Here is a 17,301-nt window from a genome sequence, read left to right as displayed (position 1 = left end):
TCACAGAACTGCAGGACATCGTACTCCATGATGCAGAAGACCACGATGCCCGGCTGGTCACAGGCGTGGTAGAACTATGGGACGGGATAAGGGACAAAAGTCTTCAGAATTCAAAAAAACTCATGAACAGCGTTCCATCTACTCTGCCTAGCTGTGCGTTACGTGAACTGACGGATCTCGGCTTGGTTGGGTTGTCGGAGGTACGGGCTGGCCAGCATTTCTTTTCATTGTAGAATATATCACCTGTAGGATGTGATTTTCTTGATAACATTATTAAAATCGCTGTCAATCAGCATTGACAATACAGATATGTCCAGGTGATTATAAGCTACGAGCTAGTTTGATTGTTACACAGTGTGATGCTAATCTTCACCACGATAAATGGCAAGTAACCGCCAGCAAAGCAGAAACAATATAACTGCAAAGCGAGCAGGTTTTTGTTCTTTCACTTGCACGAGGCAATTAAGCATCTTGTTTAGTATCAGTTTTCTATAGTTGCGTGGTCATCAATGTAAAAGGTAAAATAAATTATCCTTTCAGGAAAAGGTTTCATCAAAGAATTCTACATTTTAATTAGTGCATTATGGACACAGAACGCAACACTATTGTCATTTATATTCGAAAGTCAAAATTGGTTGCCTTTTCAACTATAAAAATTTTAAATATACTGTTTGTATTATTCAACTTTATACATAACCTCCTCAAATGTTGAGCAAATCTGACCTTCGCATTTTCCTCAACAGCAGACGGTACAATGACATTTTTGTTGACCCAAATAATAGCCCACAAAAACTGTGCATTTCCCAAACAATGTTAATAAGATTTAAACCAAACCAAGTTGGGTTCAACAGTCAACTAGTTTTTAAACCAAACCAAACTTGGTTAAATTGTTCACTAGTCCTCAACCAAACTGAACCGCATTTGCATTTCTTTTTAGATCTAAACCAAACAAAGACAGTTAAAATTGCGAACTTGTTTTACACCAACCACAGTAGGTTGAAGTCCAGAGGAACCATAACGCACGGCTATTTTGTAAATAGAAGAGAAAATTGGAGTACGAAGCACTACACTAATATTGCTAGATAGCCAGGCATTAAAGTTAAACACAGTTGACCTTCAGTCCTTCCCTCAACATCACAAAACACAACAACATTGTTCATGACTCAAATAACAGGAGACCAAAAAAACATTGACACATTTCCCAAAGCACCGCTATCGAGATACACTCCGAACCAGGCTGCGTTCAACTTGTCCACTGGTTTTTCCACCAAGTCACGGTTTGTTCAAGGGGTTTCCCCAGAGGCGCCGGGGGCTGTACTCACGGTAGAGAAGAACATGGTGAAGATGTAGACGGACGCCTCAAGGAGGTAGTGGCTGCGAATGGCGATAAACACCGGAGGAACGAACATCAGGTTGCTGAGACACAGGAGCAGTGTGGAGAGGAGCTGGAAGCTGTAGGAGTAGGCCCCCGAGTTGTCCGTGCATCCCCATCCGTCCCAGCCTGAGCACACACACACACACACACACACACCGCAGGCACCAACACAAACACACACACACGCACACACAAGCACATGCATTAAAATGGTGCGAGGGGCACATTTCTATGTCCATGAGTACGTGATATTGTTGTCTAGTGGTTAGTGTGTTAGACTACCAGTCGAAAGATTCTGGGTTCAAACCCCAATGTCCACAGTGTACCTGTAGGCATCCTTGAGCTAGACGATAACCTCATCATTTACGAAATGTACCTAAAAAGAAAGTATTTGGATAGAAGAATCTGGTAAGGGATTAGGTAGTCAATTGTGACTTAGGTATGATGCTTAGGTACAGTTGTTATGTTATTAACCAAGCTAAAACAAGTCAAGTCATGACTGAGTTCAGATTTTCCTAGAAATGATTGGTTATGAAACCAAGTTATTTAACCATTCAATACATTTTGTATCATCCTCATAACCAAGCAGAGCATGTACTTCATTGCTTTGGAAATGCTAAGGGAAGTACAGCCAATGGCTGATGCAGCATGAGAACGACACACCTGCTCTGGCCCGTGGGTTGTACTTCCTTCCGGCTGAGATTAGATAAGTGTGTTTGAAACATGCACAGGATATCAGGCAGAAGTGTTTTTGTGTGGCTGTGTGTTGGTTCGGGACGAGTGGCAGGTGTCAAATACGAAATGACTGCCAGGGACAAATTTGAACAAAGACAAAACCTCACACCGGATTTAATCGTCCGTGGTTGTGAGAGATGATGAGGTAATCAGCAAATAATAAAAAGCAAATAAGGCAATATCTGTAATTTGAGCCTCTTTCAAAAAGTTGAGCTTATAATAAAATGTAAGGAGTTGTCAAAGGATGGTTAATATGCTAAATCATTGGAGCGATTTAATGAAGACCTGACCAAAAGCACATGATGTCAGTCATTCCCAAGTGAAACCGCACAATGTTTGATATCCGATTTCCTCCTAAATAAGAGACAGATTTATTTTCGTGTCAAATTCTGAAGGATCGTCACGACGGTATCCGAGCGCTCCCTCTCACCGTTCTCATCATATCTTCACCATCGACCATCAATAATAATTGTAACAACAACGGTTGGAATGAAGACCCGAAGTTCCACCCACCTGCTTTGCATTCACACGCGGCGTAAAGGTAGTTGTTTGTCCGCAGCAGCTTGCATTGTCCGTACGTCCCGCAGTCGTTGATGCAGGGCGTCAGGTAGGAGCGCAGGTACACCTCGGCTGTCACGTTGGGGCATGCCTCAAACCTGCCAAATTCAAACACAGACGCACACCGCAAAAGGATGTTAGCCAGGACATTCAGGTGGTGACCTTCAGTTCTGGGGCGTTGCCACTGGGACGTCTGAGGGCAACCCGCGCATAATCTGCTTCCCTTGTGCTCTAGGCACGGGTGGTATAATCGCTCAGGGTGAACCCCATAAATAAAGGATACATTTAAATTTTAAAATCGGCGTTTCTGTCAGACTTTCATTTACGCAATGTTGTTTTCATTCAAACTCTTTAATCTTCTTCTCTCTCTCTTTCTTTCTTTCGTTCGTTCTTTCTGTCGCTCTTTCTTCCCTCTTTCTTTTCTCCCTTTCATTCTCTCTGTCTCTCATGTAACTTCATGGATTCTGTTCTGTTGCTTTCTCAGTCAAAAGAATGAAAATGAAAATGTTATCCAAAACATCACGGAGGGGAACTCATTCATTTCCAAAAAAAATGATCCAATTAATTGCAATCAGGAGCACCTTTCTGCTTGTTTTGATCCCCGCTGCCGTTTGGTGACTAATGCGATGTAATAGATTGAGCCCGTATGATTGGGAGGAGATTGAGGCAATCGAAATATACACTTTTACCAAATGCTTTCAGACCTAATCAATGATCTGGTGTGCATATGAGACCACATCCCACACCATCTGTTAGGCTGATTTAATCGAATCCCCGTGTGGCTGGTTAAAAAATCTGCTCACTTTCATTCTGAGGACATTTTCGCCAGTTCATTTACTGGCCTGGCAATAGTGCTGAGTTTGCATAACTGCTACGGTATGAATCATTACACACATTAATATTGACATCTTAACACCCGCCGTAGCCGATATCAATTGCTAAATAAATGTGAACACTTTGAAGGAATTAAATATCAATAGACTAAACACAATATTAGTAAAAATCTCAATTTTTTTTTTTTAAATCCAACCCCCGCAATATTGTCCTCACTTGGCATAGACAGGAGGCATGTTACCGTTTTGTTGTGAAGTCAAAAGGCCTTCGCCGCGAAGCAGATGGCGTGCTAACTGTGGACAGGCCTCTTGCTCATAGGGCTTAAATGCATTGGATAAAGGTTGGAAGAACTAATACTGCTAAACGCCAAGGCAAGCAAAACAAATCAATGAGGCTTTTTTTAGCTTGGTATTAATTGCCATAGTGCTGCCTGGCCTTTTTTAGTCGAAAATGGAATTGTACCTCTGTTGATTCAACGCCTTTTTGTTTCTATATAATCAACCTGCGCCATTGTTTGCCCTACAAAAAGCTTTCCCCCAACCCTCTGTGACCTGAGCTTCAACATGCTTCATCGACAGGTTGGCTTGTGGAAATGTCAACAAATTACCAGGGGGGGGGGGGGAACGTTCAAGTGAACGGAACGGAAAATCGTTCAAGTGAACGGAAAATCCCTTATGTCTTTATCGCTATCTTATCTTTTCAGCGCAAACGGTGAACCTTGATATGGAACCGCCCGAGCAGGTGAGGGAATAACGTTGAGTGCTGACCCGTGTTCTGTACCGCACAGCGACCGCAGGCTGAGGTACCAGGTACCCGTCTGGGGGTAGGGGATCCTCAGTTTGGTGATGTTGGACGACGAGTTGACCGTGAGTAGGAAACCCGCTGCCGACTCTGGAGGAGAAACGCACACAGGGGGAGAGGAGTTGTTTAAAAAAAATGCACCAATGTTATGAGGAGAAGCCATAAACCACCTCATTAAATCACAATCTCTTTTTTTCATGAATTACTGAAAAGGATGGTCTAGGTTAGGTTGTCCGGGCCGACTAGTTTTGGATTCAACCCATAATGTCTGTGGGTTACCGGGAGGTATGCTAGAGCCAGGTGCATACCCCCTGAACGGCATGTTCCCTCATGACATGTATAACCAAAGTTCACTGTAAAGTCACAGACTTACCTGATTCACATTTGATGGAAGAGTTCTCGCGCATGAAGAGCGGCATGCCGTGGTTCAGGCACCCGAACACGGTGATGTTTGCTCCTTTCACTGTGGACTGAGAAACAAACATTATTTATCCACCACCATCCATCTGGAGATGTACCAACAATAAGGTGTTTGGATTTCTTCCTTGTGTCTTCTTTTGCCTTTAGCTGAACACTTGCATGCTTTAAAACTAACAAAGGAACTGGAAGTGCGGTCTTGGTAATTCTCTGCAGTAGCTTAATGAAGACGTTGACAATACATCTAAAAATACAGATATGGCGGGTTACTGTAGAATCATTGCATAACTGCACATGAAAAATGTATCATATCCATACGCTGGACAGCTCTAGGGTGTGTGTGTGTGTGTGTGTGTGTGTGTGTGTAGGCTATCTACTTCTTATTAATTAAGAGAGTTCTTCATTCATTCAGGATCTATAGTCTGAGACATTCTAAACCACCAAGGGGCCACCGAATCCATCAAGGGAGACCACTCACACATTGTGGAGGCTGTTTCATGCTTCCTGACTTAAGACTTATTTGCTACACACATATTACATAATCTCAGTAGCAGTAATGCGGTAATAGTAGTAGCAGCAGGAGTAGCAATATAGTAATAGTAGCAGTAATATAATTAGTTATAGTATCAGTAGTAGTATCAGTAGTAGTGGTAATAGTATAAATAGTAGTTATAGAAGTATTTCCCCTCACAAGAACATTGCCAAAACAAAAGGAATGTACCATAAACATAAATAAAGGAAAGTTGGCGGTCAGCAATTAGCCTTAATTAAGCATAAGCAAATACACAGATCCCTTCGGTTTCCAGTAGTTACGGTTGTCTGGCTGCTCGGCAGCCCGGCAGAGCCTTTGCAACAGCACAACAACTGGCCACGTGGTGCAACATGCACACATCCAAAATAACATCTCATCAGAGCCGCCCGCCTGCTGCTGCTCTTTTTTGTCCCGATGTTGCACGGAGATGTGTTGTACGCCACCAACCAAACACGAACCCGGGCTTTGTTCTGTTCATTTGCAATCCCTGAAGGGGAAAACAATGGCAGCGCGTACAAAGACACGCTGCTCCAAAGCCAAGCCCTTTGTAACGCAAACTCTCAGCCTGATGCTGCTGGCTACACATAATCACTCAACTTCTTGTGTCTGTGTGTGTGTGTGCGTGCGTGTGTGCGTGCGTGCGTGTGCGTGTCTGTGTGTGCGTGGGTGTGCGTGCGTGTATGTGATCTATACGAGTCTGCGTGCTTACGTGATGTCTGCGTGCGTGCACCCCTGTGTGACGTCTGCGCGCGTGCGCTGTGTGTGCACACGCTTGCGGGCATAACACAATGCCCCCCCCCCCCCCTTCCACCTGAGACACTGAACTCAAAAGCCCTCCTTTTGGGCCAGGATTCACCGAGCCTGAACTCCAAAGCACTACTACTACGCCGGCCTCCACTGGTCCGCTACAGAGCAGCGTATCGACCGCGGCGTCGGTGCCCTGCCGACGGGGCCCCGTCTCACCATGTTGAGCTTGATCTCCATGTTGAGCACGCCGCCGCTGTCCAGCACGGGCATCAGGTTGATGGCGAAGACGGCGGCCCGGTCCGGCGGGACGGAGATGTTGGGGCCGAAGAAGACGTAGAAGTGCACGGAGAAGGTGTCCAGCTCGTTGCGCAGCGTCGGCCGGACGGGCCAGCACATCTCCGGGTCCGAGCTGGGGGACAGGTAGACCACGGGGTCCTCGGAGGCGCCGAGCCGGCTGGCGTTCCCGGACAGCGCCGGCAGGTCGGCCATCGGGAGCGTCTCCGACAGGGAGAAGCCCATGGCCATGCCGAAGGACTGCGGCATGTTCAGGGCCGAGCTGGGCCCCGCGTGGTCCCGGGATAAGTTGGGTTTGGAGCAATCTGTGCGAGCGCACAAGGAGATTTGCATTTAAGAACAACCCGGTTATGGATTGAGGATCAAACCGACGGAAGGTTTACGGAATATAGTTTTCTCTAATGGAGTTATTTTACGGTGTGTGTGTAATAAAAGCTGGAACAAACGGGAATATTGCTCCCTGGCATTACGCATGCTGAACCACCGTGTCTTCGGCAAATGTTTGCATAGCACATCCTTGCTGAATTTTCCCTAATGTAAACACAAGGTCCAGAACGGCCCAATGCCTCTTTAATGAGAAAAGCTTGGTCGTAATAACATGCAGTACGCTTGCACTCGCTGAGCCGGCTAAATACTCAATGGCAAGTGACACCCTTCTGTCAAACACAAACACATCCACAGCACAATTTCAGAAGCTTTTTCCGGGCCTGGGCAAATTTGCATAGTTTCCGCACAGTCCATTAATGCTGGTAAATATTTGTATGTATATCTGGAGAGGCAGGTGAAGCATCATTAAAAACACTCGGGTATTGCTCTGGTACCCGTTGTTAAATGGGTTATTTGCCATCAATCGAAAACAATAACAGAACCTCGATTTACCCCACTCACTTATCCGAATACACATTTTTGTAACGGATGTTATATGGTCACACACAGATGAACACACAATCACAATAATGGTCTGATAAGCGAGGATCTGAGAGGAGAGGAGGAAAACTTATCTACCACTGATAGATGGTCCCTCAAGTTTTTTCTATTACATTTATATTTAAGAGCAAATTTGCAAAAGGTCAAGTGAAGTGTAGCTGGCCAGAGTCTGAGAGAGAGAGAGAGAGAGAGAGAGAGAGAGAGAGAGAGAGAGAGAGAGAGAGAGAGAGAGAGAGAGAGAGAGAGAGAGAGAGAGAGAGAGAGAAAAGGTGTAAAGAGAGAGAGAGAGAGAGAGTCTGAATAATTAGTGTCTGTGTTGCCATGGTGACAAGTGCACCATATATCGCGTGGAGCTGTAGTGTGGACCTCCCACTGATTTGATAGGGAAAGGGGGGGGCGACATACCATTTTAGCCGTCACAACTCTTAATAAACAAAGAAGGAAACAGGGGGGGGGGGGGAAAACCGGAACAGAATCAACAAATACCCCATCATGCAGCACTCAAGCACCGCATGAATGGCCTCTTAGCGAATCGCACATGAATTGGCCCAGTTCTGCTTTAATCTTCTCGAGAACAAGGCACGCGATGAGTCTCTCTGGTGGCCGTCTGCCTTTTCCCTTTGCTGTCAAAACATGATGTGTAATATTAGGCCACAGCTTCCACTACGCTCGCGAAGGAAAGGAGAGGGACGGGCCGCTGCACTCCACTGCCAGACATCACAGAGAAGTAAGGAATGGAACTGAATTGGGTTCGTATAGGAGTTACTCGTGTTCATATCTCGAGCGTGAGAAGGCTCAAAGAATCAGGGCACCTCGGTCAACGCCGACAGCGTGTTCGACGCCAAGTGGCCGACTAATTGCCTGTAAGATCCGTTGCTCACAGTGTGTGTGTGTGCGGTCGAGTGGAATGTATTTTTACTCCTCGTCATTAAAGCTTGAATGGCCGTTAGCGGCCCCGTCCAACATACCGCTGTTAAAATCCAAAGGTAAAATAATTATCGGAATCAGCAGAAACACAAACACCACCGCCACAAGAGAGCGGAGACAAAAAAACGAGTATTTGAGTCGGGGGACGGCCCGTCACCTGTGACCCGCACCCCGATGCGGAAGTAGACGTCGGCGTCGCTCAGGTATCGCTCCACCAGGACGTAGTACCACTGGCCCCAGGCTGGCAGCGGGGAGTCCAGCTCGCAGGGACTCCACTCCCTGCAGTCCAGAGCGCTGGAGTTGTGGACGGGCGGCGCCCGAGCCCGGATCTTCAGCACCACGGGGCAGCTGTCGCCGCTCTTGTTCTTGGTGCTGCAGTTCACCAGCTGGACCTTCACCCTCGAGACGTAGCTTGGGATAAACACTCTGCGGGGTGACGTCGTGCGTGGACACACACACACACACACACACACACACACACACACACACACACACACACACACACACACACACACACACACACACACACACACACACACACACACACACATTATTACACGCGCAAGCACACACCCAGTAGGATTTATTGTTAAACCACATGGGGAAAAAATATAACACCCTAATAATATACTGAAAGAGTAGCATTAGCTGAGCCTTCAGAGGGATGCAGGTAAATTGCCCCCTTCTGAGGCAATCTTTCAACAGTCCATCACTCACTTATAAAGTGCAGATCTGTTGTGAACGGGGATCATCTGGTCGATAAAGTATCCTGGATAGAGCACCGCAATCCCAATGAGTCTTTGGACGATGAGCTGGGGTTGAAAGAGATACTGGCATTCCTCGTACAGACCCTAAAAGGGTAACACAACAACAACAAGAGCTGCAATGATTATCTGGATGCTACAAATCGGTACAAAGATTTGGCAGACGAGAGTCTCCGTCAGGGAGTTGTCGGGAGGCTTTTTGGAAGAAAAACAACACCGAAGAACACTGCAACATGACTTGATGTCAGTTACACTGAGTGGTGAGCTTCAGATAAAGTCAATCTGGGTAGAAAACAACACATACTTCACCCACCCACACACACACACACACTCCCACACACACCCACACACACAAAAAGTCTGGCATGCCGAAAACAAAGTTTGGGGTGACTCCAAAATCTAACTCAGAAAAAGCGGGAAATGTGCCAAAATTAATCTTTCATTCCTATTGGACAGAAACTTCAAGCTTTTGTTGTGGGATAGGAACTTCACACCACCTGTGTGTAGAAACTCCCAGTTGCTCCGGATGCTGTGAGCTAATACATCCCGCTTACATTGTCATATGTTCCAACAGAGACACGGTCTTAAAACTGAAAAATTAATGAGACAAAACTATCTACGAATTTGCTGAATTCCACGTGCTAGTTGCTAGGCAATACTCTTAATTATATTCATTCTTTTGTCATGTCCTTTTTCTCATTTCAGTTTTTTTCACTATCCAACCTTACCGCAAACCTATTGCCTATTATGTTGCTTCGCTCTCAAACTGTTCATTATGTTCACCACTTCGGAATTATTTCCAAAGACGTAAAAATTCGACCATCGTGTCAATGCAGAAATTAGAGAGGCCAACCTTGTTGATCACGGGGATCAGATGCCTCTGTTTCTACCCTAAGGCCATATAAGGCCAGCTACCACCTGCTCTTTCCTATATCTGCCGCGTTAATGCACCCCATACGCAAATCGAATTGATAGAAATGGTGTCGAGATAATGACCACAATTATCCTCTAGGTAAATGGCTCAGTTAATATAGACTCAATGAGGTGATTTGGGTTTCGTCGAGGTGAGTTTTTTCTTGTTGATAGGTAATGCGCCGAGCCGTAATGTGCATTGAAAAATGATAAAAAAAAATGATACGGGCGAAGCAATTTATTAGAGATGATGTGAGCGAAAAATGAATTTGAAATAGGGATGTCAAATAGTGCCAAGGATCTCAAAATATAATTAGAATGGAATCAATAATACTGATAACTTTACTCAAAGAATGATAAATATGATTGTAAAATAAACCTTCCTCAAATATATATATCGGATTATTAATTATGTAATCAGCCAGAAATGTCTTGCTGAACCTTTGGAAACATGCTGCCTAATTCCAACCGCACCAAATGGAGGGATTGTGGTTCTTTGTCTCTCCATAATGTAGCAAGCATTGCACGCAGCAGAGTAGATTGTCTGATAGCTACACTACACACTGCACCATGGCGCCACAATGTCTATGCAAAGCATGCTGCTAGAATCGGACCCCCCAACTTTTAAGCCTAATTGTCTTCTTTGTGAATGACTTTGAGTGGAATGCAATGTTCCACGTTGGCTGGTGGCTTTCAGTCGCAGTCCTATTTCCTCACGCGCGTTTAAACCACCCATCACCGAGTCAGCAGGGGGGGCCACTAGATAAACACGCGGCCAAAAAAACGATACATAAATTGTGCGGAAGGCTTTTTTTTTTTGTTCTCGCCTTCTGTGGGCAGATCGGCGTACGTGATGAGACGGGAGGGAGAGGAGGGAGACAACGAAAGCATGCACATGCTCTGCTCTCCGCAGGTCAGAGCACCAGCACTGAACACTTTCCTCCTCTGCTCGGCTTGTGTTCTCTGGTACCTCTGAGGTGGGGGCTACTCTTTGAACGCAAGACGTACACACGAAAACACACACGCACATATATACATGCATATAGAAATTCAAAAATAAATATGCATATCAAAAACAAATATGTATTATGTTACATATACATAAAAATACAGATATTTTATCGATATAAAACTAACAAAACAAAATAAATAAATAATAATAATAGTTATACTACATATATATATATATATATACGTATATACTATATGTGTGTGTAGGTGTGTGTGGGCGTTTTAATCATGTAGTGTGAAATGCCTTTCTGTCATTTGGGTAATTGATGCGTCTAACCTTGACGGAGATCTTGCCCTCATCCTTGGGCAGGTGGGCGGCCAGGAACCAGTCCCCCGGGAGCGGGCTGGTCACGTTGAACGCCCCCGTGGTGCGGTTGGGGAGGGTCCACGTCAGGGTGACAGCGAAGGACCCCGGGACCACCGTGTCCCGCGGGAAGTGGGTGTGGAGGGGGTTGATCACAGGAGGAGCCCCCGCCCTGAAGTACCTGATCAGCAGATAAATACAGCCCAGAGGGTTAGTGTGGGAGGGGGGGAGAGGGGGAGAGCGGGGGGGAGGGAGGGGGGAAAGGCGGTAAATGGGGGAGGGGGGGGGGGAGGGAGGGGGGAGAAGGGAGGGGAGGGAGGGGGGAGAGCGGGAGGTGAGAGGGAGGGGAGGGAGGGGGAGAGGGAGGGGGGAGAGCGGGAGGGAGGGGGTTGGGGGGAGGGAAGGGACGGGAGGGGAGGGGACGGAGGGGGTAAATGGGGGAGAGGGGGAGAAGGGAGGGGAGGGGGATCTAAGGGAGGGAGGGAGGGACAGAATACAATGCATAACATGTCAATCCCAAGGCTAGCCACAGTGGATTATTCATAAATATTAGCATAAACACAGTGAGGCAAATGCAGACTTAGATGAAGTTGCTGTCAACGGGCAAAAATATATACAGGCTGTATATACTTAAATCACACACAATCCAATCGGAAAAACTCCAAAACTGCACCAACAGCGAAAGGTTCTCCCACGTTAAAAATATAAACCTTCATATCTTAAATAAGGACAAATCCACTCAATTAGTGGACAATGTATTTGAGTTGAATAAAGCATTAGCCACAGACCTCTATAAACCTGTATTGTTGGAGAGATCAAACAGTTGTTTGTTAAAAGTATTTGATGAGCTATGTGGGAAGGGCACTTTACAAATAAACAATAGCTATTAATCTAAATGAACAACTGTTAGATTACCCACCAACTATCAGCATCTGCTATTTATCGTTGTTTGCCTAACCCCTTCATAAGCTTACCCCTTAAAAACATATCCCCTCCATAGCCCAACTTCTACTAACCCTGTCATAATCTAACCCCTCCCTAACCGTCATAACCTAACCCCTACTAAACCACTTTATAAACTAAGACCTTCATTACTGAACCCCTACATAACCTAACCCCTCTCTAACACCTTCATAACATAGCCCCTACCTGACCCCTTCTCAACTTAACCCCTTCATAACCTAAACCCTTCATAACCTCAACCTTAGTTATCTCCTTCATTCCCTAACCACTACCTAACCCCTTTCTAACTCAACCACTTCATAACCGAACCCTTTGATAACCTAACCCCTTCATAACGTAATCCTTACCTTACGCCTTCTATCTGACCACTTCATGAAACCACTGTAACTCACGTTGGATAAAAGCGAGAGCTAAACTACTTTTTTTGACTTTTTATCAAAGCTTCCGCTAACGCACTAACACAAACCCAGACCCAGACACACAGACACACAGACACACAGACACACACACACACACACACACACACACACACACACACACACACACACACACACACACACACACACATAAAACCCAGTGCGAGGTTTGCTTACACAGTCACGTTGTGGTCGGGGCAGCTGTCCCCGAAGGTTCCTCCCTGCTCTTTGAAGGTGATGAGGTTCCAGACGGCCATGACCGTGTCTTCCGGCACGTGGAAGTGGAAGAGCTCCACGCTGGCGAAGGAGTTGAAAGCATTCAGCTTACGAGGCGTTCGGGTGAAGTAATCAGTCACAAAAAGGCAATCTGGGGAAAGCGGTAAAGGAAAGAATGAACAGTGAGGGAGTGTGCATATATAGAGATATATACGTATATAAATATATAAACACAGAGATATGCATGTTGTAATCATCCTTTGATCTAAGCACTTCACAAATTCTTCTTCTTCTTCTGCACGTCGTAAAATGGCAAACTCCAAACGGGGTGGAAGATGGAAGTAGTTTCTAGCTGGTAGCGACTACAATCGCAACAGACGCGATTGCAGAGTTTGAGACACTTTTTCCTCAAAGGGTCTGGGGAGGGGGGAGGGGGTGTGGGGGGGGGGGGGTGCGTTATGTCAAAATCCTTGGATTACATCCACTGCTGTGTGTGGATGAGGCTGTGTGTGAGAGGCGGGGGAACAAGAAGACAGGTGTAATCTGCTACATTACCGACGTGGGTCGGCCCGACATTAACCCGCTCAGCAGATGGAGGGTGTTGGGGCCGGTGGAGGGGGGGGGGGGGGGGGGGGGCGCTCAAATTGGGAGGAATTAGGTGTGACTCAATTCATTACTGATGGAGATATTGTGATTTTGGGACAAGCATGACAGGCACACGAGACACTTTGTCATGCAGAGTGAGGGCAGCGTGCCTGTGTTCCATTTTAAGCAATGTCCTCTTCTTCTTTGTGTTTGTGTTCTGGAAAATTAATTAACATCAGATACAATACATTTGATTATGCTTTTCCTTTTACCACATTCTGCTCAAAATACATCCCCGACATTTACAGTAACAGGAAAACCGAAACAATTATCTCTTTTGGGTTCAGAAATACACACCCTTGCGTGTGCACATTTGTCAATTGGAAAATAAAATCCAGGTCGACCGGCTGACATGTTTCTGATTAACGAGATACTTGGAGAAACAGCGGGGAATCATCCTCCATGCTCACGGTTGTAAAGGCCCTCACTTTTCTTTTTTTTGGGAAATTGACATTGCTCATGTTATTTTCTGTAATGATGATAGCGAGGCAGAGCAAGCGACCCTCCGGAGAGCGGGCTCAGTGGGCTGTGAAAGTGTAGCGTGGATGTGTGTCTTCCTGGAATGCACAATGTGCTCCAGAGTGTCTTCCGCCTTGGAGAAAACTGTTTCTGTATTTTCTCACTCCTCACACCCTCCTCCTCCTTCCCTCTCTACAAACACACACTTTCACACACTTACCGACTTGCGCGTAAACACTTGCACGCTTGCAGACATACTTACACACACACACACACACACACACACACACACACACACACACACACACACACACACACACACACACACACACACACACACACACACACACACACACACACACACACACACACACACACACAGCAGAACCTTGGCGGCTTACAGCTATGTGAGAACTTGAAGTCCAATGAAAATATAAAAACCTGAAGCTGAAGGTAATTCATTTGATTGCACTGTTAGAGGAACGAAATACACTAAAGACGACCGTGATTGGACAATTCAACCATTTCGCCATATGCTGTAAAGCGCACACTTTACAAGGGCTGCTTCGTGATCTTTCCATTACATGGCAAAGTGTTACACTAGTTGAAGGGCCGGAAGGTCACACCAAGTGCATCAGCTGCCTTGCCTCCAATTGAAAATACCTTTATAGTGAAAATACAAGGGCAGATCTCATCAAACATCCAATAGAAGATGTTTATCCTATATCCTCGCCCCTTTCACATCAGATTTAGGGTGGTCGGGTCGTGGTGGGTCAGGATAGAGCCATTACTGCTATGACGATAGGAAGTAGTGAGCGCTGTGCCAGGTACGGTGAAAAACATCACACGCAAAATCACTGATAGGTGATAACCTTGGCGCGGCCGCATCGCGCCTCTCTCAATAGAAGTGTGTCTGATTTTTTCTCAAAGGAAGAGAAAGAGACCAGGACCTAAAGACGCCCAGGAGCGTTCAACATGCCCATGAATATAAAAACAGTGTCAGTGAACATTCAAACGGGAAAAAATTTCTGACATAGCAACAGAGCCTGGACATTCCACATGCCCTAACAACAGCATCAGCATCAGCTTCAAACAAAACGACCATGCCTTAACAACCAGTATCCAGGGAGCCCTAGAACAAGACCTAAGATCATTCATTCCGCGAGTCGTTCATGGTTGAAAGGAGGTAGGAAAAATAGATGGGCATTATTGTTTAAAAGTGTTGTTCGGCTCAGGAAATAGATTACAATAATTCATTCAAAAACAAAAATGTGTTCCTTGACTATATTAATACATCAGAAAAAGAAATATGTGTATATATATATATATATACTTTGAGTAAACATTTGCATACAGATTAATATAATAGTGCCCACATTAGTTTTGATAATTGACCATAAGTGGCATTAAAATGACGGGTCTTGTGATCATCTCAATGTAGGTGTTGTGTGTAAGGAGCTGTTCACCTCAAAAGGCTATGTCACTGCACGTTATATCGCGAAATGTATTTTATTGCAATATAAATACGTGTAACTTTGGAGGTTGATACAGCACATGCATTCAACTCTCCGTCTCAGGTTTAAGGGTTTTGAATGACTTAAATCAGATAGCATGGCATCTGAACATCACCCCGTTCGGTATTCCTCCTGCTTGTTGTCACCTTCAATGACAATGTGTCTGGAATTATATGGCGCAATCTACACGTGCTATTTCTAACGTAGCCTATGCATCTGAACAAAGGGACAAAGTCTGCGCGTTCTATGCACCTTATCTGAAAAAGCCATGCATCTGAATGTGGTGCGAAAACAGACAACACGGCGCTCATGAAGAGTGAACAGCATCATCACCGTACTATAGATCCGTGGCCGGTGCGCATCGCCAGCTCCATACAGCATGCACGGTATATATAGGCGAGCAGACACGTTCCCTTCAAGCACAACGGCAACAAGTCTGCCAAGGGACCGCATCGCCCCACATGTCCGCCTACACCTTTACACCTCCTAACATTTACGAGCTGTTGGATCAACAACCCAGCCAGTAGGCTACTCAGTTGTTGGTATACATGTGCGGACTGAGTGTGTGTTTTGTTGCTTCCACACTAAGACCCCACTGGGCGCTGCTGCCTGTGTCCGGGGTCCTCTCGGTGAACGGGTGATCATGGGGCTACGTCTTGACGGATGGAAACGTACAGAAAAACACATTCAGACACATGCGGTATAGGCCGCATAGTGGGACATCAAATAGATCAGAAATAAAACACATTGACATGTACGATATCATTATTTTTACTGGGCAGAATTACCAAAATAAATCATTTGGAAAGGGTCTGTCTTAAGTCTTCGTGACACACATTCTCCCAGTCTTTCTATTTTGCTCTGTTGATAAATGAAAGCCACGGACGGAGAGCAAATCTTAACGTTTTTGACTGATGCCACGGAAGCCCCCTGAACGCAACAGCAGAGGGACGATCCGAAAACAACATTCTTGCATACTTCTCCAAACTGAACATCGCAAATGCAGCCCACCACAAACAACCTTTAAGAGCCTCTATCACTGTTGCGTGCCATCATTGGCAGTACCCCCATTCTCTCGCTTTGCTACGGAAAAATAATCGAACAGTTGTATTTAGTCTTAAAGTACTTGCAGTGGCTTGTCTATGATCAAAGAACACATGCTATGACAAAAAAACAAAACACTCCAGCCTAAGGCAATATGCAAGTGCAGCCCCGTGCTTCTGATAAGAAGAATTTCAGCACCCCCACAAAGAACAGCTCCTCTTAATGAAGCCCGGAGGACTTGTGTACAGGACTTACCTCCCAGCGCGCAGAAATACGTGTAAACAAGCACCAGGAGCAGTGGGGGGCTCGATCTTAAGCCCAGACGCTCCAAATGCCACATCGTTAAAAGCTAAAATGTTTATTATGGGCTACAGCCCGAGAGCAGCTTTCCGTCGCTGTCCAGGTCTACATTTTTTCAGATTTGCCAACGACCAGCTGTTTGTGCATGACGTAATCGAGGCGGGGGAGGAGCCGCGCCTCCTCTTCTGGCGCTGATTGGTCCGACTCGGGTCGTCGACGCGTCCCATTGGAGCCCCGGTCTGTCCGTCGCAAGGGAATGCAGGCGTAGATTGCACCACATCGCTCGTCATTTCAGCGTTCACTATATTATAATTATACAAGGCTACGATAAGAAGTGGAATAAAAAAAGGACGCGTACTGAGCTCCGAGGCGCCGTGAAATAAAAGATTTTGACCACTGATTGCTCTTGATTGCTCTTGATCCCGATCGCAGGAACAGGAGTTGTTAAAACATAGAACAGTGAAGGCTGCCTGCGAGACGAGTGCGCGAGCTACTGAAAGCCTTTGATCTGTGCGCGCCCGAGCGCGTCTGACAGCGAGCGACTTGAAAAAGGCGGCGGGACGAAAGCCACTCTGCTGCGGCAGAATGGAGCGAGTTGTTGGCTGT

General features: G+C 45.9%; 1 protein-coding gene across 1 annotated transcript in view; it reads right to left on the bottom strand.

The window, feature by feature from the left end:
* The window catches only part of tmem8b (transmembrane protein 8B), a 22,974-nt gene extending 6,239 nt beyond the window's left edge, over positions 1–16,735 (bottom strand). The window contains exons 1-11 of the mRNA XM_056592364.1: positions 16,651–16,735; positions 12,695–12,884; positions 11,112–11,319; positions 8,865–8,998; positions 8,305–8,573; positions 6,216–6,598; positions 4,677–4,773; positions 4,270–4,393; positions 2,624–2,766; positions 1,323–1,501; positions 1–74 (exon numbers count right to left, since the gene is read on the bottom strand). The exon at positions 1–74 is cut by the window's left edge and continues 73 nt beyond it. Of these exons, the coding sequence (XP_056448339.1) occupies positions 1–74; positions 1,323–1,501; positions 2,624–2,766; positions 4,270–4,393; positions 4,677–4,773; positions 6,216–6,598; positions 8,305–8,573; positions 8,865–8,998; positions 11,112–11,319; positions 12,695–12,884; positions 16,651–16,735 (1,886 nt within the window). The remainder of the gene's footprint in view (positions 75–1,322; positions 1,502–2,623; positions 2,767–4,269; positions 4,394–4,676; positions 4,774–6,215; positions 6,599–8,304; positions 8,574–8,864; positions 8,999–11,111; positions 11,320–12,694; positions 12,885–16,650) is intronic.
* Between the last annotated feature and the right edge of the window lie 566 nt (positions 16,736–17,301).

This window comes from Gadus chalcogrammus, chromosome 6, assembly GCF_026213295.1.
Source record: "Gadus chalcogrammus isolate NIFS_2021 chromosome 6, NIFS_Gcha_1.0, whole genome shotgun sequence".
Taxonomy (NCBI): domain Eukaryota; kingdom Metazoa; phylum Chordata; class Actinopteri; order Gadiformes; family Gadidae; genus Gadus; species Gadus chalcogrammus.
This window is presented reverse-complemented; position numbering and strand designations above follow the sequence as displayed.